Here is a 23524-nt window from a genome sequence, read left to right as displayed (position 1 = left end):
GCCAGCTCTCCCACACTATTCCTACAGCCAGCTCTCCAACACCATTCCTGCGGCCAGCTCTCATACACCATTCCTGTGGGCAGCTCTCCAACACCATTCCTGCAGCCAGTTCTCCTACACCATTCCTGCAGCCAGTTCTCCTATACCATTCCTGCAGCCAGCTCTCCCACACTATTCCTGCAGCCATCTCTCCTACACCATTCCTACAGCCAGCTCCCCATATACCATTCCTGCAGCCAGCTCTCCCACACTATTCCTGCAGCCATCTCTCCTACACCATTCCTGCAGCCAGCTCCGTCACTATTCCTGCAGCCAGCATTCCTGTAGCCAGCGCTCCTACACCATTCCTGTGGCCAGCTCTCCTACACCGTTCCTGCGGGCAGCTCTCCTGTACCATTCCTGTGGCCAGCGTTCATACACCATTCCTGCGGCAGTGCTCCTACACCATTCCTACAGCCAGCTCTCCCACACCATTCCTGCGGCCAGCTCTCCTACACCCTTCCAACAGCCAGTTCTCCCACACCATTCCTGTGGCCAGCTCTCCTGCACCATTTGTGCGGCCAGCGCTCCTACACCATTCCTGCAGCCAGTGCTCCTACACCATTCCTGCGGCCAGCTCTCCTACACCCTTCCAACAGCCAGTTCTCCTACACCATTCCTCTGGCCATCTCTCCTACACCATTCCTGTGGCAAGCTCTCCTGCACCATTCCTGTGGCCAGCGCTCCTACACCATTCCTGTGGCCAGCTCTCCTGCACCATTTGTGCGGCCAGCGCTCCTACACCATTCCTGCGGCCAGTGCTCCTACACCATTCCTGCGGCCAGCTCTCCTACACCATTCCTGCGGCCAGCTCTCCTGCACCATTCCTGTGGCCAGCTCTCCTGCACCATTCCTGTGGCCAGCTCTCCTACACCATTCCTGTGGCAAGCTCTCCTGCACCATTCCTGTGGCCAGCGCTCCTACACCATTCCTGTGGCAAGCTCTCCTGCCCCATTCCTGTGGCCAGCGCTCCTACACCCTTCCAACAGCCAGTTCTCCTACACCATTCCTGTGGCCAGCGCTCCTACACCCCTCCAACAGCCAGTTCTCCTACACCATTCCTCTGGCCATCTCTCCTACACCATTCCTGTGGCAAGCTCTCCTGCACCATTCCTGTGGCCAGATCTCCTACACCATTCCTGTGGCAAGCTCTCCTACACCATTCCTGCGGCCAGTGCTCCTACATCATTCCTGTGGCCAGCGCTCCTACACCCTTCCAACAGCCAGTTCTCCTACACCATTCCTCTGGCCATCTCTCCTACACCATTCCTGTGGCAAGCTCTCCTGCACCATTCCTGCGGCCAGCTCTCCTACGCCATTCCTGTGGCAACCTCTCCTGCACCATTCCTGTAGCCAGTGCTCCTACACCATTCCTGTGGCCAGCGCTCCTACACCATTCCTGCGGCCAGCTCTCCTACACCCTTCCAACAGCCAGTTCTCCTACACCATTCCTGTGGCCAGCGCTCCTACACCCTTCCAACAGCCAGTTCTCCTACACCATTCCTCTGGCCATCTCTCCTACACCATTCCTGTGGCAAGCTCTCCTGCACCATTCATGTGGCCAGCTCTCCTACACCATTCCTGTGGCAAGCTCTCCTGCACCATTCCTGCGGCCAGCTCTCCTACACCATTCCTGTGGCCAGCGCTCCTACACCATTCCTGCGGCCAGCTCTCCTACACCCTTCCAACAGCCAGTTCTCCTACACCATTCCTCTGGCCATCTCTCCTACACCATTCCTGTGGCCAGCGCTCCTACACCATTCCTGTGGCCAGCTCTCCTACACCATTCCTGTGGCAAGATCTCCTGCACCATTCATGTGGCCAGCTCTCCTACACCATTCCTGTGGCAAGCTCTCCTGCACCATTCCTGCGGCCAGCTCTCCTACACCATTCATGTGGCCAGCTCTCCTACACCATTCCTGTGGCAAGCTCTCCTGCACCATTCCTACAGACAGCTCTCCTACACCATTCCTGTGGCCAGCGCTCCTACACCCTTCCAACAGCCAGTTCTCCTGCACCATTCCTCTGGCCATCTCTCCTACACCATTCCTGTGGCAAGCTCTCCTGCACCATTCCTGTGGCAAGCTCTCCTGCACCATTCCTGCAGCCAGTGCTCCTACACCATTCCTGTGGCCAGCGCTCCTACACCATTCCTGCGGCCAGCTCTCCTACACCCTTCCAACAGCCAGTTCTCCTACACCATTCCTGTGGCCAGCGCTCCTACACCCTTCCAACAGCCAGTTCTCCTACACCATTCCTCTGGCCATCTCTCCTACACCATTCCTGTGGCCAGCTCTCCTACACCATTCCTGTGGCCAGCTCTCCTACACCATTCCTGTGGCAAGATCTCCTGCACCATTCATGTGGCCAGCTCTCCTACACCATTCCTGTGGCAAGCTCTCCTGCACCATTCCTGCGTTCAGCTCTCCTACACCATTCATGTGGCCAGCTCTCCTGCACCATTCCTACAGACAGCTCTCCTACACCATTCCTGTGGCCAGCGCTCCTACACCCTTCCAACAGCCAGTTCTCCTACACCATTCCTCTGGCTATCTCTCCTACACCATTCCTGTGGCAAGCTCTCCTGCACCATTCCTGTGGCAAGCTCTCCTGCACCATTCCTGCAGCCAGTGCTCCTACACCATTCCTGTGGCCAGCGCTCCTACACCATTCCTGCGGCCAGCTCTCCTACACCCTTCCAACAGCCAGTTCTCCTACACCATTCCTGTGGCCAGCGCTCCTACACCCTTCCAATAGCCAGTTCTCCTACACCATTCCTCTGGCCAGCGCTCCTACACCATTCCTGCGGCCAGCTCTCCTACACCCTTCCAACAGCCAGTTGTCCTACACCATTCCTGTGGCCAGCGCTCCTACACCCTTCCAACAGCCAGTTCTCCTACACCATTCCTCTGGCCATCTCTCCTACACCATTCCTGTGGCAAGCTCTCCTGCACCCTTCATGTGGCCAGCTCTCCTACACCATTCCTGTGGCAAGCTCTCCTGCACCATTCCTGCGGCCAGCTCTCCTACACCATTCCTGTGGCCAGCGCTCCTACACCATTCCTGCGGCCAGCTCTCCTACACCCTTCCAACAGCCAGTTCTCCTACACCATTCCTCTGGCCATCTCTCCTACACCATTCCTGTGGCCAGCGCTCCTACACCATTCCTGTGGCCAGCTCTCCTACACCATTCCTGTGGCAAGATCTCCTGCACCATTCATGTGGCCAGCTCTCCTACACCATTCCTGTGGCAAGCTCTCCTGCACCATTCCTGCGGCCAGCTCTCCTACACCATTCCTGTGGCAAGCTCTCCTGCACCATTCCTACAGACAGCTCTCCTACACCATTCCTGTGGCCAGCGCTCCTACACCCTTCCAACAGCCAGTTCTCCTACACCATTCCTCTGGCCATCTCTCCTACACCATTCCTGCGGCCATCCCTCCTACACCATTCCTGCGGCCAGCTCTCCTACACCATTCCTGCGGCCAGCTCTCCTACACCATTCCTGTGGCAAGCTCTCCTGCACCATTCCTGTGGCAAGCTCTCCTGCACCATTCATGTGGCCAGTGCTCCTACACCATTCCTGTGGCCAGCGCTCCTACACCATTCCTGCGGCCAGCTCTCCTACACCCTTCCAACAGCCAGTTCTCCTACACCATTCCTCTGGCCATCTCTCCTACACCATTCCTGTGGCCAGCGCTCCTACACCATTCCTGCAGCCAGTTCTCCTACACCATTCCTGCGGCCATTAAGGCCTTGATTAGAGCTGTCTGTGAAGAGACAACTCCGGCCCAGAGACTCTTGTGATGCAGGCCGTCTGTCAACTTCAACTGCCAGATCCGGGTCAGGCCAGCATTCCATGATGACCTAGGCATTCAATGATGATGTCATGGTCAAGACATGGATTTCAAAGCTGACAAGCTAACTCATGGGCACTCGCAAACATTTGCCCAGGGGCCACAAATGATGGTCTGTGGTGTGACCGAGGGCCACACTGATGCTAAAAGGGCGGCCGTAGGGGATCCAGGTAAGTCTGGGATTGTGCAATGTGGTCATCGGTGAAGCATGTACAACCAGTGGCTGAATTGCACAATGTGAAACCAGAAAACCTGGGATCATTCCCGGCTCTACCCTTGACTTAACTGTGTGATCCTAGGCATTTTTTTTTCTTTGCCCCCCTTTTCTTCACTATAGCATATAAGAGGACCGTGAAATACATGAGTTCCGAATGTGAACCGTACAAAACCTCAAGTAATTGATTAGAATGTTGTCCACGTATATTAGCAACCTAAGCCACCCAGAGGGGGAACGACAAATGACTTGCCTCTAAGTTCACTATTGAAACTCTTGTCGGGTGGGGTGGGGAAGCATGAATGTTTCTAAATTCATGTTTGTAAAAAATCAGTTAAAAAAATACCTCTCAATGCAGTGGTATGTATAAACGCTTCTGCATGTTAATGAAATACACTTTTGAATTTTGAAGAAACAATCCTATTTTTATATATTTGTGGTAGGATGTCTTTAAAAATAAAGGTGCACCTAAAGTTAAGTGGTGCAGGGCACCACCTTAGTTACTTCATAACTTCAGTTAATCTGCAAATAAATGTGTGCTCATTAATTAAAATAAATTCTGAATATTAGTGCTCAGCAAGTAAACACCAGCCCATGCTACTGTTCACCGGGGACCACATGTGAAGGTCAAGAGGGCCGCATGCAGCCCCGGGCCGTACTTTGAGTATCACTGAGCTAACTGGTGGACATCTTGAAACCTGGCAAACCCTTGCTGGTGGGATGCCACCCTGCTCTGGTCAGTCTAAGAGGCTCTGCACCCCATCCTGTAGGGACCAGGACCCCCAGGCGCAAGCCATGGTTTTGCCCACCTTTACCTGTGGATTACTTGAACTGTTCAGGGCACAGGAGCCCAGACTCCTCCCCAGTCTGAAGCCTCCCTGCTCTGGTCAGGCTGGTGACTGGGCCTTCACAGAGGTCCCATCTCCGCTCCATACCCACGTGGTATGAGAGTCCTCGCCGGTCGGCAGCCACCCTGCCATCCCAGCCTTTGGCTCAGGGTGCCCTAGGTTGGTGCCTTGAGAGCTAAAGAGGGTTAAGCCCCCAGCCAATCCCTCTTTCCCCTTGTGCCCGCCCAGAAATCCGTTTTTCCTGAACTACTGAAGTTAGGGCTTACAGAACCCAGAGTAGACAAGTCTGAGTTTGCTATGTGGGCCAGCCCGTCAGTCATTTGGATGGCCATCTGGTTGGCCGACTCGACGGCCCAGGCCTGCGGCATCCAGCGACAACCAGCGTGGTCATTCACGCAGAGGCCAATGCTCAGGTGGTTCCGATCTAGAGCCACCTGTCTGCTTGACTCCCGACGACTCGGATGGCGCTTGCTACCAGCCAACTGATCATACTGCTGACCTATGATGAATCATGCCCCAACCCCCGGCAGCATAGCGTGGGAGGAGAGGCCCCTGTGCCACATGGTATGTGGTAGTGTCAGCCTCCCAAGGGCCCAGGCCCCATTCTGCCCTCTGACCAGCAGCAGTGGGATGCCAGGGAGTCAGACACCAGATAGAGAAAAGCTCGGTTCAGAGGATGACTTCCAATAGAACACAGCGAGGTACGTACTCTGCAACTTATGAAACCATGGACCAAAATCAGGTTGTCTTTGAATAATTACTATTGGGTACCCCACAATCATGCGGTGGACTAAGAGCAGTGGAGGTGGCCCCGATTGCATCCATGCTCTGTTCCCCAAGAGAGCAGCACTAGGCACTAGCCAAGAGGCCAGCTAGCCAAGGCTCCACTGCACTGCAGTATTGTTACAGTTTAGGAGCGATTCTGACTTCGAGACGTTCAGTCATAACCCCATAGACGGTACCTTTGACCCATTGGCTCTCAGCCAAGCACATACACCAAATGTTGGATTCTGCGGTTCCTCTCCTACTGAGCAGGATTACTATAGTAGCAACGCATCCTCAGATGGTAAAACTAACATGTTCCACATTGGTCTAAACCCAGTTAACGTCTCCAATTAGTGGGTGAATAGCCCAACCTTTGAATAATTCGGTTTCATAATGATAGGAAGAGCCAACATCAAAGGATCAAAAAGCGACAGCACTATGACGCCTGGCCAAGTTTACAGCCCGAGCTCTTACACTCACCCGGAGCTAAGGCATCATGGCCCCCACCTTGCTCTCCTGCACACACCCCAGATGCATTCCCATCATGGCGCACAGACTGCAGTCTTGCACTAGAGTCCAATTCAAACTACTGGCACACGCCTACAAAGCCCTCCACAACCAAGGACCAGCATACATTATCCCCCGCCTGAACTTGCACCAACCATCCATAAACCTCCGCTCCGCTTTCCTCACCCTGGCACAGATTCCGCGCATCTGTCATAGCCACAGCGGAGGCCGTTCCTTCTCCCACCTTGCCGCCAGTCCCTGGAATGCCCTCCACCTCTGAACAGCACCCTTATTGATGGACTTCAAGAAGAAACTCAAGACCTGGCTTTTCGACTAAACCCAGAAACCCGGCACCTGGATTGCCTCACAGGTGATTAGCCGCGCTTTACATGTATTGATTTATTGGTGCTCGTTATCACACACCAAGGCCCACCCATTGGTCCTCACCTCCATGCTGCGAGGAGTACGAAGATCTGGACGAGGTGGACCACTGCTTTGTAAGACTGTCGTCAGGTGTGACATCCAGGACCCCCTTCGGCTCTGTACCCTCTTTGCCTGGGACTTCGCTGGCCTCCGCGCGCCCCTCCAGACTTGGCACAGGGGCTTCCTGCAGCGCCTCCTCAGCACACTTGGCCATCTTCTGGGCCAGCATGCGAGCCGTCTCATCCTCCAGCTGGCGGATGTCATCCATGGTCAGCTCACACCACTCATCCTGCCAGCACCAGGCCTGGCGGTGGGCCCTCAGCATCACCTTACGGAGACCTGTGAGAGGAAGGAGTGGGAGGCAAGGGGGATGGGCAGGCAGAGGGATGGGAGAAGAGGAGAGAAGAAACAAGGAGAGAAAGGAAGTTAGAGGCAAGGAAAGAAACATTGATGAAGTAGCAAAATGGAAAGGAGGAGTGAGGGAGAAATGAAGAACAGAGGGAAAGGATAGACGAAAAGAGGGGAGAGAAGGCAGGAGAGAACAAAAGAAAGAGTATGGAATGGTGGAGGGAAAGACGATGGGAATAGAAGGGAAGCGGAAATGACAGACCAAGAGGTGACAGTAAGGTTAACAGTGACAGAAGGAAAGGAGGAGTAAAGGAGACAGAAAAGGACAGTGGAGACAGAAGAATAGAAGGGGTAGTGGAAACAGAAAAGAGAAAGGAAGGGGAGAGAAAGTGTGTGGTTAGAAAGGATGAAGAAATAACGAAAGTGGAGATAAAGGAAGGAGGGAGGGAAGGAAGGAAGGGGCAGAGTAAGAAAGAGGGTCATTATTCTTTTCAGTCTTTGACTTGTGGTACATATTCATATTAAACACTTAACAGTATACCAAATGTACTGAATCACACCCTAGAGGTATGAGGCCTCGCACTACTGCCTGCCTCACTGGGCGCTACAGCCATTCTTCCGCCTGTTTATTTATGTATAATTTTCTATCGCACGGACTGAGCAACAAGGGCATCTGAGAGCTACACATAGCAATAGAATCAAACAGAAAAACACATCTCCGATGCGGCAAAGGGACGCCAGGTAAGAAATACAGATGTGGCGTAATAACCAGAGCTGCAGACTTTGGAACTGGGGAACCAGGATCGAGTCTCTGAGTTGGCTCAACATTCTTGTGATTCTGCGCAAATCATGCGCCTACCACAAAAGTGTCATTGTGTAATGTAACTGGTGCTCATGTACAGTGCTCCAATACCTTGGGGTCGAGTTTGCGCTATATAAAACTGCGACAACAAATATTACGTAGCAGTAAGCATTGCATAGTGCGTGAGCCACATGAAACCCTGATGGAGACAATGTGAGAGGGGAGAGTAGGGTTAGGTGCTGTGGTTTTTTCATGGTCTTAGATATCAGTTTTTTTTATTTCCAGAAGGTGAGACTTACTTACGAAGCACGGCCTGAAGCGAGGTCTAGAGTGTCCTTCAAAGCCTGCGAGGCTAAGCCAAGGTGACTCCAAAGTGGATGCTGGCAGCCAGCCCTGAACAGTGGAGGTCTCCCAAAACACTACCCCATGCGCTGTGTACAGACGCTGCCCCATGCGAGCTGCACACAGATGCTGCATTGTATTGTAATGAATTGTATTGTAATTGCATTTATATAGCGCTTACTACCCCGGATAAGGCGTCGAAGCGCTTTTCGGCGAGTACCCATAAACGATTAGTGTTGAATTAGTATAGTGAAATATAAAAGTAATTTGAGTGGTGGATAGGTTAGTCAGTTATTTGGAAACAGAAGGATAGAAGAGGGAAAAAGGTTGCATTTATATAGCGTATGCGCTGCATGCAGACGCTGTCCCATGCGTGCTGCGCAGACACTACCCCATGTGCCCTGCACACAGATGCTGCACTATATGCGCTGCACCCAGACACAGCCCTATGTGTGCTGCACACAGACGCTGTCAACATACTCACCCACGTCATGGATGAACTGCTCGATCTTCGACTGCATGCCCCAGTAGCGGAACTCCACCTTACACAGCTTGTAGGCACACATGATGGCGTGGTGCGTGAACTCCTCGATCCAGTCCTCCCCGAGCGGCCCGCGGCCAGTCTTGATCGAGCGGTAGAGTTTCGGGTCCTCCTCCATTTTGTACTCTCCCATGGAGATGGCATCTCGGACAATGTCAATCGTGTCTGTGATTAAAGAAGATAAACCCATGGTCAGCAAAGAAATGAAGGGAGAGCTTCAGGGGTCCAAGAGGGAGGGCCTGCCCCTCAGAGTGCATCAGATCCCTCTTAGGAGTGAAAAGGAATATGGAGTGAGTGTCTGAGAGATAAAAGATAATAAGAACACTGAGGGGCAGGAAGAGGAAACAACAGTAGAGCGGGTGGTGAATGGGATGGGAATGCCTAGTAGGAGAAGGGCAAAGGGGCTCTCGGAGGGAGAGGAGGTCATACATACCCCCAGATGTTGAAGGTAAAACTGAGGGAGAGTAGGAGGAATCAAAGAGGACACAAGAAGAGTGTATCATGCATGAAGGAGCAAAATCCCTTCCCTGAAGTGTTGTGTTCTGGAAGTGCAAGTCCTTGGAAGGATAGCGCCCCCTGTGTTCATTGCTGTGCAGTGTTCCTGTAAAGTTAGCTGGACTGCCCAACTTGAAACATTGAGCTGACACCAGCTAGAACTCCAGGAGACTTCCCATTAACCGAAGAACAAAGCGCCTACATCTGTGCAATTCCACACATGGACATGCTTCAATGTACACAACAAGAAAAGGAGAGGGGATAAAATGGATCAGAGAGCAGCAGGAATGCTAAAAAGGTGAAAGGGACAGAATTTAGGAGAGAGTAAGGAGGTTCCCCATGACCATCAGGGTGAAAGAGGACAAACTTTCAAAGGAGGGTGGGAAAAAAATCTTGGGAGAGTCAAGAAGGGAAGCATTCTTCCAACGGGCTAGTAGTGCGGCGCTGGGACATTTTCATGGTCCACAAGCTTAACATACCCACAATCCTTTGCCTCTTCTCTGCTGGCGTGAGGTTGAACGCATTGGTGGCGCTCCCAGAGTCTGGCCGATAAAAGGTCTCGATCTCAATGGAGAACTTCTCCACAAAGGGGCACGTGTACCTAGGAGGGGGCGAGGGAAGAGAAGAAGAGAGACGTCATGAGCCAAAGGAACCAACTCCTGCAGACCTCAGGCTTTGTTGTGCTTGGAGAACAAGACTTAGAGACAGGTACTCATGAAGGAAGGTGGTGGTGGTTGTGGGGAAGAGAAGAGAGGAGGTCATGAGACACATGAACCATCTTCTGCAGATCTCAGGCTTCACGCACTTGGAGAACAAGACGTAGAAAGAGGGGTACTCATAAAGCAGAGGGTGGTGGCGGGCAGGGGAAGAGAAGAAGAGACAAGGTCATGAGCCAAAGGAACCATCTTCTGCAGACCTCAGGCTTCGGTGCGCTTGCAGATCAAGACCTAGAGAGAGGTCTTCACACAGCAGGATCATACATAGGCTCTAATCTCTGAAAATTGGTTCACAATCAAGTCCCTCTATTTTGGACTCTCGGAGCATCCAGTCACCACTTTTGATTCTCAGCTTAGATAAATTAGGGGTGCTCTGGATTGATGCAGAGCCACCCCTTCTGTAATTCACTCAGAAGCATTCACAACCAGTCCATCAGGCATAACTTTACTCAGTGGTAACGGACGGATACAGACTTCAACATTAACAAGGACAGATTTGCTTACTGAGGCCTTCATGTGAAAGGCATGAAAGAAAAACCATAGACAATAAACACAATTTGAGGTCTTATTTATAAAATGATGTTTGTGGTCATGCTCCTGTTGGCGATAGCCAAAGGGCGACAGTGGGAGCACGACACATGGGAGACACGTGGGAGACGTGTGTGGAACCCCTTCTACACTCCTGGAACTCGGCAGGAGAGTGATAGTTGAGAAGTCAGCCTGTATCACACACGGATGGGGATCATTGTGCACCCCACATGCAGACGCCCACCTGTGCCACTCGAGTCAGACAGGATGTGGATGAATGCACAAGGCACACAAGTCAACTGAGACCAGTGCGCCCGGCAGCTGATGAGCCCACTAGGGAAACCATTTTTGGGTTGCTTGTGTTCCAGTTCAGGGACGACCCGGTTTGACAGTTCGGGCTGGGCTGTTCAGATTGGAGCAGGGTCAAGACAGATTTGGATATAGTGGGTTCAAACTGAGGTAGCATGGTGTTCAAAATAACAATGGATTGGGATGCAGCTCAAGTGATTACCAGTGATTAATTCAACCATTCCATCCATCACTTCTTTGTATGCTCTATAATGTCCTATACTACCTGGCCACTTGTCGCGAGAGGCTATAGACCTGAGGCATATTACCAAAGGGCCTTCGGGCACAATGGGCGTTTGCGCCTGCTTTGCACGCCTCGGGGCACTTTGGAATAGCAGAAGGGGCCGCAGGCGCTTTTGAGTGCCCACTGATAGCGCTGGTGCACGTAAATCACCAGTGCTATCATCAGGGGGCGTTCCCTCATTTGCATGGGGGTGTGCCCCATGCAAGAAAGGAATCCCTTCCCGCCCGCGTCCAGTGGCTTAACAAAGGACCCCGCTGCCCCCGCAGTGCGGGGGGGGGGGGGGGCCAAATCAAAGTATGCTGGCCTGAGAGCTCCTGAGTAAGTCCAGAGGGGGGCCCTACATGTACTTTGCAGGAGGGTCCCCTCGAGTTTTGTTGCACCACTGCCCATGCCGTATTACAGACGCGGGCACAGAGGCAATGAAGCTGTCAAGAGGCACAATGACAGGGCACCATATCAAAGGTGGTGCACTGTCAGTGCGCCTCGTGATAGCAGCCCTCTGGAGGGGGGAAAGAGGGTCACGTGGACTTCCACTTGCAGGCGGGCGCAGTTACTCACTGCACCCGCCTGCGAGAGGATCTCTCAGCCCCTTTAAAAGTGCAAAGTGTTTACTTCTGGAACAGATCAACATGGAGCTGCTTTAAAGCTGCTCCGTTTTTCACCAGAATGCGCTGGCCCTGGGCAGTGCGAGTACGCGGATGCCCTGGAGGCAGCACATTCACTATGATGTGGCACATTGTACTAGTTAGCGCTGGAAAAACCTTTTAAAAGATGCGCCCAGTGCTAACCAGGAAAATGCACTTCTTGCATAATACAGCCCCTGATGTCCTACATGCTTGTCCAGAATGCGGCCCAAAGCGCTGGCCTGAGAAGGGCAGCCTAGAGAGATGGGGAGGGTGTCTGGACACAAGGCTGCCTGCTTGTTCTTTGTACTGGCTTAGTTCAGTGCTTCCTCTTGCTTGCAGCCTACGGGGTCACAATAAGTCCTAGGCCAACTTTGAACTAGAAAAAGTAATCTTCAGTCTGAGCGAGGACAAACCAGTGGGGCTGCAGTAGAAGTCGTTGGCCTTTGATCAGGTAAAGTGCAAAGCAACGTGTCACATTGGATATGAAAAGCATTAGGAATTCCGCTTCTAACCCATTTGAGAGAGTCTGAACATGCATTTGCTTAACTTAAAAACAAATCTCAAAGAAAAGTTGGTTGACCAACGCGTCAAATCAGGATTTCTATGGCTTCCAGTTTTTTAAGTAAACCTACTGCCACAAGCTTCTCCTATGGAATAAAATAGGAGCAGAGGCAACAGCTTTAATAAAATGACAGCTGCACTGTTCATCTAACCATACGTTCCTTGATGGGGACAAAATAATTCGAACGTTGAAACATGGTAGACGGATAGAGTATCATACTAATGTAGTCCTGTTCTGGGTTCAACCCAAACCATTGCTGACATTCATTCAGGTAATGTCTTTTTAGCAGAACGTTTATTTAAACTGGTATAAAATAAAAGGTACACTGACAATCGCAGTATAAGGCAATGTTTAAATAACTAAAACAAAAGTACAGCTGTATAAAAGGGCTCTCCAAATAAGCTCTTGCTTCACAATGCCTTAATGGGGGACGGGTTCCGATAACTCTTTAAAACAACCATTTGGATAACTTCCGTTTCTGTCTGTCCAAGTCACCACAAACTGACTACATCTTCTATGAAGCAGAGAAGAGCGACACCCAACTTACCGGGTGACCTAGATGGCCAAATCACTTTACAAGGCCGACTGCAACAGCTAACGTTCTTGGCAACAAAGATGGTTAAAAGACTTCACAAGATCAACTGCATCACCCAACCTACCTGGCGACATAGATGGGCGAAAGACTTCACTAGACCGACTGCACCACCCATCATACCTGGCGAACAAGCTGGTTGAAAGACTTCACTAGACCGACTGCACCACCCAACGTACCTGGCACCCAATATGGTCGAAAGACTTCACTAGACCGACTGCACCACCCAACGTACCTGGCGACCAAGGTTGTCGAAAGACTTCACAAGACCGACTGCACCACCCAACATACCTGGCGACCAAGATCGTTGAAAGACTTCACTAGACCGACTGCACCACCCAATGTACCTGGCAACCAAGATGGTCAAAAGACTTCACTTGAACAACTGCATCACCCGACGTACACCTGGCCACCAAACCTCACAAAATCGGCAACATCACCAGACTGGAATCCAAGACGTACAGGAAGAAAACTCCTGCATCCTGTTCTTTCTCCTGCTCTACTCCAAGAGTCAGGAACAGAGTACCACCCCTCCTCTACTCTAGAAACGACCCCAAAGAATTACACTTTACAAGCAACAGCTAATTACATCACAATTTCTCACACCTGCAGGAAACATCCCCAACTCCACTGCTGAAACCAATCCACACCTCTCCCAGCCCAACTCTCACCCCCCTTGGCCTACCACTGCTCACTAGTGCGCCAAACCTCACTCATCCACTTGACATCCTGTGCCCTTCATCCTTACCTTGTTGCAACCCAACTTCCTTCATTAGAACTCCTCTGTCATCTGCAGGCATAGTCTTCCACTGCATCAAAGTACTGTACAGCAATCTGTTTCTTTGTAAGATGTATTCTATACAAGCCCACATAGGTACTTACAAGTCAGATCTATGCTCCACCCGCAATAGGGTATACCTTATGCAAGCCCCTGTGTTATCCCACCTGGTCTACTACAATGAGGTGTACCTCTGCCTCCCCAAAAGCACAGGACACAACTTCAAGTGCAAAAACGTGTATAGCAAGGTGAGGTCTAAACCAAGAAAGTTAGGACACAAAATGCCTGCTGTAAAACCTGTGACTGGCCACTAAACAAAGACACATGTTGAAGGCCCTGCACAAGAACACAGCCCAGAATTAGCTTGGGGACCAAATCACTTGTGGTCACATTATCACTGCTGCCATCAAACCCTCAACCTGACTGCACCACAATGGACAACTGGATCACAACAAAATATGTCTGAAGACAAAAGCCACAAGTATGGATGAATTTGCATCTGTCATTCAGACAACATAACAACTGTCAGCCAAAGAAAGGAATGAAAACCACACAGTTCCATAAATAAGGACCAGTTTCTGACCAATGGTAAGACCTCACGAACAGCAACTCTGCATACAAATGACTGCAGCATGATGCCTACAGGAGGCAGACAAGACTACTCTCCTTGCAGACCCTGGCACTGGTTACCATCCCTCTTCAATCCCTCCATCCAGTTTCTGGGACCCCATAACCATCTGCTCTGCTCAGTTGTTTGCAGAGATATATATACAAATATACACTCGTTAGAGGCAGGGTGATAGGGGTGGGGAAGAGAGCCCATCAGACCCAATGACAGTATACCCATTAAAGGCAGAGTGATGGAGTGGGGCAGAGCGCCCATCAGACCCAGCGCCTGGATGCTCAAAGGCAGAGTGATGGGGTGGAATGGAGCAGACAGATTGGGACCCCATCAAACCCAGTGCCTGTATACTCATTAGAGGCTGAGTGATGGGGTGGGGCAGAGGGACTGGGAGCCCATCATACCCGGTGCCCGTATACTCATTAGAAGTAGAGTGATGGGAAGGGATAGGGCAGAGGGACTGCAAGCCCATCATACCCGGTGCCTGTATACTCATTAGAGGCAGAGTGATGAGGTTGGGACAGAGGGGCTGAGATCCTGAAATCTGAAATGTTTGTGGTTGTGCCGAACATGCTGTTCATCCCTGGATCTCATGGTTATATGTCCCAAGATGCCAAATGACACACAGGTCACCCTCAGCCAGTCAGCGGTCTTTAAATCTACACTTATTCTGCTGAAGATGCCAGCTGGGTATCCCGCGCCCGCTTCAGTGTCTGAAGGAACCGACGGCTCCATTACTTTATGAAACAGTGCTGAGACTGTTTCTAAGCAGTCTGCCTGGAAAAGGTTGCAGTCCATCTGCTATCATGTCTTCTCTGAACGCTCTTGTTAGAAAGTCCAGCATTGTCGCGTTGGGTCCTGGAGCCTAGGATGGGCCAAAGACCCTGCCTGGTGGTCTTTGAAGACCAGCCTTCATGAATGAGGCCCACACAGCTTCCTTTCGGGTGAAAGCATGTCATAGGCTTCCTGTGGGTCCTTCTAGAGTTATTTAATCCCCAGCTTCCCAACTTGGACACAAATCATTGTGCAAGGACGGAGTAGTAAGGTGGCACCAAGGAATGATTCACCTCTGCTCCATGCACTCATGATCTTATTCCTGAGGGTTGTATGACAAAACCACGCTTTCCTTCCCCATGCATTCCTTAACAACGCGGGCAGAACGACAAATGAGTCTGCCCCGCACATTCCATTTACGTTACATTAACTTGCCTTAGGGGGCGCTGGACTTTAGAATAGTAGAATTTACCATTTCAACTCCAGTCCCCGCAACAGTAGGGGACGCGTTGGACTTTATAGTCCAGCGCCACTTTACCTAACGCATACCATTATAACGACTTGCATTGTAAATGGAATGTGTGGTTCAGACGCATTTGTTGTTCCGCCAGCGTTACAGAGGTGCCACATTCTCCGGCACTTCCAGTTTCTCCTCTCTTTAGAGTGCCCCCTCCGCCCTCCACCCCCCTCGCCCCTCTCTTGCACAGCGATGGCAGATTCTAGAACACAGTGCACCACCCACTCCCCAACCCAGGGCACTGCAAATGTATTTATGGCAGGAACCTATCCACAATGCAGCAGAGCTCTGAACATGTTCAATGGGAAGTTTAAAGTAAGCGAGGAATGGGGGAGGGAGCTGGTTTGATATAACTTAGTGCATCGTGATGTAGCATTCTTTAAAGGGGTGCGTCTTCAACTCTTTCCGAAATTGGAGCCGCGTGTAGGCGCTCTTGGTAGATACAGGGATGTTTTTCCAGATCCTAGGTGCATAGATGGAAAAGGCCTGCTGTCTGGTTTTTCCTTTTTTAACCGCATCGATGCTGATGACAGAACCGCTCCGTCATCAGCCGTGGTGGCGCTGTGCTGATGGAGCGGTTCCGTCGTGGCCCGCCCGACGCGCCTGCGCTGGATGTTCTATTGGGCGGGCGGGACCATGACAGAACCGCTCCGTCATCAGCACAGCTCACCAGAGGCTGGTGACGGAGCTGTTCCGTCACCAGCGTGTGAGCGCCGCGCGCCCCCGCCCCCCCTTAGTGCTGCGGCAGAATAGGCGTCGCAGCGAAGGGGTTAAACTTCTTATTTGGTTTATTTCTTTCTTTACACAAAGTTGGCAGTCAGATGGTGTCTTCGCATAGGGTGTGCTGAGAACCAATCAAGATCTCGTTCCTCTCCCCACCTATATAGAGTTTTCAGCATGAATGGGGTTTTGTGGGATGATCCATCTTTAACTCATTCTCCCTCTCCCATACACACATGGTACTTGCATCCATGCTCCTGTGGGTAGCATATTGGCTAGTTAGATGGTTCCTTACACTATCTCTAGAATTTCCCAGGGTGGTGCTTGCTCATCCACAAGAAAGCTACCTCCCACTTCAGATAACATAACATATGTATTTGTTCACCAAGAGTATCTTTGCGCTGAATAACAGATGTTTATTGTCACCCACCTCAATAGTACTCATTTTATAAACCTCAGATGGATGAAAGGCTGAGTAGACCAACCGGGATTTGAACCTGTGACCATGAGGTCAAACACAGGCCCCTACTAGTCCACTAAGCCACCAGACCTGGCTAGGGCGGCCACCCTTCTCCCCTCGAACATGCTGCTTCATGGACTTGACCAGTCCTCTAAGGGCGGTGCTCTGCTCCATTCTCACCCTGGTCAGCATTCACAGGCTCAGCTGCGAATATCCCCCCTCACAGGGGGCTATGGTTTAATGTTGAAATGTGTATCGCGTGGCTCAGCAATGCACAGCCATGCCACATAGGTATAACAGGGAAATCAAACCTTTCTTAAGACGGACAAGTGTGAAATTCTACCTTTAAATCACTTATGCCAAAAAGATCTCTTCGAACATTCTGGTTTTTCTAGGCAACCATCTAAGATCAAATACTTGGGAATATGGTTCGCTCCTCTTTTGTCTGACACTCTCAAAATAAACTTTGATTATATAACTAAAAAATTGAATGCTGCCATTACCCGATGGAACCCTCTCTTTCCATCTTAGTGGGGTCGTCTTGATTCAATTAAAATGATGTTATCACCACTAATATTATTTACTATCTCCGTGATTCCTATTCATATTCCTGATTAATATTTTAAGAGGATTGATTCTACCCTACTTAAATTTCTGTGGAAAGACAAACATTCACGTATAGCTCTTGCTGCCTTGAAGAAGGATAAAACCAATGGTGGACTTCGCTTCCCTGATTTTAAAACTTATCATCGAGCTTTCTCCTTGAAACAAGCTGCTCGTTGGATCTCTACTGATCTTACCTTTTATCCTCCTCTCTGGCTAAAAATAGAATCTTCTTTTCTTACTCCCTTTGAATTCCGAGAAATCCTTTCCTTCACATCCAACTTGACTTCCCTTTGCAACCCTGTTATTTCCCATTCTTGCCCTCTTCTTATTCCTTTTATGTCCTCCTCTTATCCATCTAATAATTCCATTAATCTACAGCCTATTTGGCATAATAGTAAACAAAGAATCAAAAGGGGGAGTGAAGAGGTAGTGCTAAAAAAGCACTTCGGTGGGCACACCCTCCTCCGGTTAATGGTATAAATGAACAACAAGGTCAACCTCTAGAAGGTATTCTGAGAGCCAGAGTATGTCAGGCATACACAGTATTTGTTAAAATACCCCTCACACACCAAAAGGGCCCTTGGTGTCATGCTTCATCATCGGGGTCTTCCCGCCCCACTGCGGGACGGGGCGTGTACGACTAGCGACTACGCTGGAGCACTTAGATATTGTAAGTGCTATGTGAAGTGTATCGAGTGAGTGTGAGTAGGGTCAGGAGTGATATGGAAAAGTGAGATTTAAAAGAATACCTGGCCTTATGAAAGCAAAAAAATTATTTATTAGTCATAGGCTGGTATCGTTAAAAACAGTGAGGCGGAGACAATCTAGCTTAACAATGGGCTAGTTCTCCTGGTGTTGTCAACATGTTTTGAGGCTGACTGCCTCTTCGTCAGGACGGGGTCAGATCCTTCTGTCACTCACTAAGGTTGTCAACAATGTGTGCTATGTGTATATACAGGTGAATGGAAAATAGATTATAATACAACTGCAAAATGGCTTTCAATATTGAAGTTATAGCCCTGTCAGTATTTCTGAGTTGTGGGCTGGAATAAATAGGAGTCAGTGCCCCATGATCCGGACTGGAAGAGGGGTACATGGAACTCCCATTAGTTCAAGAGCAGTCCTCGCATCCTCCCTCATCCGCGGCTTCCGTGATGTCCAAATACTGTGTATGCCTGACATACTCTGGCTCACAGAATACCTTTGAGAGGTGGACCTTGTTGTTTATTTGGCATAATAAACATCTCCGAATCCGTAGTTGTCCCATATACTGGAAGTCTTGATATTCCAAAGGTCTGCGATGGATCTCTCAACTTCTTTCTAATAACCAACCTCTTCTTTCTCTGATCTCCAATCTCAATTTTCCTTATCTTCGTCCTCTCGTTCAAAGTATAATTTGCTTTGTCCCATCCTTGTTCAATACCTTTATTCTTTACCCATCACCAATGATATCCCCACTATATCATAAAATGTATCCTCTGCATTAGACCACTCTCCCTCTGCTTCTTTTCTTTATAAATCTTTTCAACTTTTCTTAGAAAGGCCCAAAACTAAAACTGAGAAAGCCTGTGAAAAGGATTTTTCTCAGGATTGGACTGTTCCTCTTTGGGATAAGATTTGGTTAAAGATTCATAAGACCTCTAGAGCCGTTAACACCACACAAACCCTTTTTTTAAATTTATATCCGGAATTTATTTACTCCATTGATTCCGTCCACTTTTTCATCAGACACTCCTTCTACTTGTTGGTCTTGCTCATGCTCTTCTGCTGATTTAAAACATATGCTATTTGAATGTCCTCCTATACTCCAGTTTTGAAAACTTGTTTGGTCCCAAATTCAGAAATTTTTTAAAGTCCAAATTCCTTTCTCCGTTACTCACATCTTCCTGGGTACTCTTTCTCCTCTCTTGCCCCAACCTTCACTATAATATAAACTCCTCGACCTTTTGATAGCTATTGCCTTTCATCTCATCACCTCCAATTGGAAACAGGCTAACAATGTCACTTTTTGCTCTTGGTGGAACCCGGTTTGCTTCCATCATCGGCTGGATACTAATTAGGTTTCTCCCATTTCCCTGGCAATCAAAAGAGACCTCCTCTGGCTTCCCCTAACCAATTACTTATCTTTAGTAGCTTCTTCGTCCACTACTTCCAAGTCTAGATCGGAAGTACAGAAAGCACCTTGAATTCCCTCACTGCCTCTTATCATTTTTCTAGTTATTTACCAATTGTCTTTTGATTGGCATTTTGTATGATTTTCTCATTTTCAAATATGGTTATGCTTAAGATGTTATTTTTATTGTATATTGTGATTGAATTTCTTCTTAGTTCTCTTCTTATATATTCTGCGCTACTTTTATCAGTTTATATTTTTTTTCTTACAAAATGTACGGTTTTATCATTTTAACTGTTTCTTCATTCTGTTCTGTTTGTTTTTCAATAAACTCAAACTTAAAAAAAAAACCTTTAAGGTCCTCACAGTTTTTTTTCCCCGCCCTAGTTAATATATATGTGTTATCCAAAGAAGAAATCTCAATCTCTTTTTGATAAGTGCAGATCAAAAAAAGTGTTGTTTACTTAATGTTAATCAGGGCCACTGGAATTGTGCGGCAGGAGAGGACCAAATTATGCGGCAGGGTTAAGTTATGCGGCAAGAAAAGGCTAATTATGCAGCATGATGCGGCACATTTATCAAAACTTAAATTATTTTGTACTTTTTCACTTGTTAGCGCGATCTGGGCATTGGGCGCACCTCATTAGTACTAGTTTAATACACAAATATAGCAATAAGCAACAGAAAGGTGACCAGGCAACCTTTGCAAAAGGCCTTCCAATTTTTTTTGTTAAAATCTACAGATTATGCAGCAGATGATGGATCACGAGGCAAATGCTGAAAATCTATAATTATGTGAAAATCGGCGCACAATGGCATAATTGCAGTGGCCCTGGTGTTAATATTGTGTTACAGTAAGCCCTGATAAGTTTGCAATTAAATTCAAATAAAAACGTAATATATAAAACAATAAATAAATAAATGAATGGAGTATATTAAAAACTTGAATGCAGTAGGGGATGGCTGAGTGGCAGCTCCGGAGCCACCGTCACTGGCACCCACTCTCCTGACGCCATTTTCTCAGATCCACATCAGAGGCGGCTGTAACACCTGCTTCAGACACGGTGAACTTCAGCCAGGACTCTGCTGCCAACATCCCAGCGCTGTGACTTCACCTGCAGTTTATTCTCTGGGCCACCCTCGCTTGGATATATGGTGGCTCGTTTCTACCGCTAGCTCTCAATCTGAAAACCTAAATATAAACCATCTGCTTTCAGCCAAAGTGCCCCAAAACCTGGCGCAGTGTCGTGCGCCAACACAATACATCATGTGTTTCTCCACCGGGCACCAGTCCAGTCTGTAGTCAAACCACTGCCATATGAGGGCAGCAGCAAGCGTATTTCAAAAATGATGTCGCTATTTATTTAGAAGGACTCAAAACAGAAGGTCAAAAATGGTGAAAATACTATTCAAGGCCTAATGCACTAAAGCAGCAGCCAATTATACCCAAAGTACGTTGAGGAGGGCCTGTCTTTTATTCTATGTCCTGTGACCTGTGGTCCAAGGACCCCCCTGGGGTCCGCAAGGCCTACTTAGGGGGTCTGCAACCTGTTTTACAAAATTAAATAATATTAAGCTTAGTAGATTACAATAATGTCAGAGTGATGGCGGTAGGGCAGGGAGACAAAGCACCCATCAGACTTAGCGCCTGTATGCTCAAAGGCAGAGTGGTGGGCTGGAATGGGGCAGACGGATTGGGACCCCATTAGACCCAGTGCCTGTACACTTAAGAGGCAGAATGATGAGGGGGTGGGGCAGAAGGGCTGAGAGCCCATCAGACTCAGGGCCTGTACACTCAATACAGGCAGGGTGATGGGGGTGGGGCAGAGGCACTTGGAGCCAATCAGACTCAGTGCCTGAATACTCAGAGGCAGGGTGATGGGGGTGGGGCAGAGGAGCAGAGACAAATTTGAAATTACTAAAGAAAACCCAAAACGTTCAACCGGGCTTTTCATGCCGGGCTCTGGAACAATCGACAAGAGGTCATTAGGCACAAGAACCTACTATGTTTCAGGCGAAACCTGAAAGCAATCAATCGCACTGGACTTGGAGAGCACAGCTAATCACCCAGGAGGGTCTCCAGGCACCAAGAACCTTCTGCTGAGGGAGGGTTAAGTTGAATAGCCAGGTCTTGAGTCCTTTTCTGAATTCCTGCAGAGAGGATGAGGTCTGGAGGTGAAGGGGAGGTTGTTCCAGAGTTTTGCTGCGAGGTAGGAGAAGGAGCCTCCTCCCCTGTTGCTTCGGTGGATGCAGGGGGTGTGGGAGGCGGGGCGCAAGTGTCTGTTGGGTAAGTGAAAATTCAGGGGATGTTTGGTGTATGCTGGTCCTACTCTTACTTAATGAAACATGGATCTCTCTTGCAACGCCTCTTTTACGTTATTATGTTTCTTCTTACTCGGTCTCCTTTGTAATTTTTGTTACTAAGAAAGAATGCTTTGGCCCTTGTGGCTAGGTCTGGGCTATATAATACACGTAATAAATAAATAAATAAATGTTTTTTGCAGAGGTTTGAGACTTTAATTTGGGGAGGGTGTTTTGTCTGGCTATCTTGAGACCAATTGGAATACACATTGGACAGATTGACATTTCATGCCATTGCTGTGCGTTGATTGGTCATTCAGGGTTGTTTTATTCTGCGTACATGATATTTATCTGTAGACTTTTGACTCCTGTTGCCCAGTTTCTTTCTTTTGGGGGGAAAAACATGCAATCTGCCTCTAGCTTTTTTCTTCACACCCAAGGGCACAGCTTCAGGGGGTTGTTACACCCCCCCTAATAAATGTATTTTTTGATTAATAGTTGGGTGCCTGGGCTTTCACTTTGGTATAGCGAGGTGTCTGCTGGATTTCACCAGGAATGTTTACATACACACAGACAAAAAAAGCACACTCCCCCTCTTCCTCTCTGTGTTGTGAAAATATTTAAAAAAATATTTATTTTACAAAATATTGTGGTTTCTCTCACTTAGGGCCCCTACCATGAGTCTTCCTCTCTGTTGTGAAAATATTTAAAAAAATATTTATTTTACAAAATATTGTGGTTTCTCTCACTTAGGGCCCCTACCATGAGTCTTCCTCTCTGTTGTGAAAATATTTAAAAAAATATTTATTTTACAAAAGATTGTGGTTTCTCTCACTTAGGGCCCCTACCATGAGCCCTGCTTTTCGTGAAATATATTTTAATATTACATGCCTGTTGTAAATGTGAAGCTCCCTCAGGCCCCCTACTGACCACACTACCCCCCCCCCCCCCCCCCCCTCTGCACACACCTGACACCCATTGAACTCTGCACCCAGCCCAGCCCCGCACGTCTCCCGCATGAGAGGCAGGGCCGCCATGGCTCAGCCACGTCCCTGTCTGAGCGGCAGCTGCACGAGAGCCCACATTCATCCTCCAGGCGTCGAGCCCTCCAGGCTTCCGTACAAGGCAATGCACACTCCGGCTCAGACGTCATTAGGCACGTATGTGCCCACGTCACCGCGGCTCGGCGCAACCCGCCTCCTCCCTACGTCATAATCTCTTGCTCTGGAATGTACCACCCGCGGGAACCGGGAAGAGCCCGTATGTAGAGCTGTAACCCCCCACCTCCTCCACCCCCCCACCAGCCTCGGTGTACGAAGATTCACATGCGTTAACTCATGAATGTCGCCAGGTTGGTAGACATGTGAACTCAGCAGGGTTGCAATGCGCCCACCTATACCGCAGACAGCAGCCCCAGCATCCTCGGTGGTTAATTCACTGAGCAGCCAATCAGATGGCGAGGATTCTCCCTATAGCTTCAACCCCTGCTTCTGTTTCCATAGCAGTAGAGAGACAGGAAGGCATAGGAGCCACTTACTGAGGGAGGAGGGTGGGCCACATTGAATCTATGGGAGACACAAACATGTGGAACACTGGACACAGGCGAGTAAATTTCTTCGTCTGCACTGGACTCTTCATAAATCTAAATGCTAGAGTTAAGGTTACCAGTCTAACCCAGCTAGCTAGGAGGGAGGCTGAGTGAGCTGAACGTTTGCAGCAGCGTGGCAGATTTTGCAAGATAAACATCTGACAGGGCACCGTCAGCAATCCATCCTGAGGTGGGTAAACAGAGTTCCTCAAATTGGTTAATAACATCTGGTTTTTACACCGCCTAAT

At 49.1% G+C, this 23524-nt stretch overlaps 1 protein-coding gene across 2 annotated transcripts in view; it reads right to left on the bottom strand.

Moving 5' to 3' along the window:
• The window catches only part of PITPNM1 (phosphatidylinositol transfer protein membrane associated 1), a 297695-nt gene that overhangs the window by 137878 nt on the left and 136293 nt on the right, over nt 1-23524 (bottom strand). For both annotated transcript variants that reach the window (XM_086953244.1, XM_086953245.1), the window contains exons 4-6: nt 9661-9782; nt 8630-8851; nt 6678-6992 (exon numbers count right to left, since the gene is read on the bottom strand). In XM_086953244.1, coding sequence (XP_086809370.1) covers nt 6678-6992; nt 8630-8851; nt 9661-9782 — 659 coding nt within the window. The remainder of the gene's footprint in view (nt 1-6677; nt 6993-8629; nt 8852-9660; nt 9783-23524) is intronic.

The sequence above is a fragment of the Lissotriton vulgaris genome, chromosome 1_2, assembly GCF_964263255.1.
Source record: "Lissotriton vulgaris chromosome 1_2, aLisVul1.2, whole genome shotgun sequence".
Lineage (NCBI taxonomy): Eukaryota > Metazoa > Chordata > Amphibia > Caudata > Salamandridae > Lissotriton > Lissotriton vulgaris.
The sequence above is the reverse complement of the archived record's forward strand: the minus strand, read 5'-3'. Positions and strand labels throughout refer to the sequence as shown.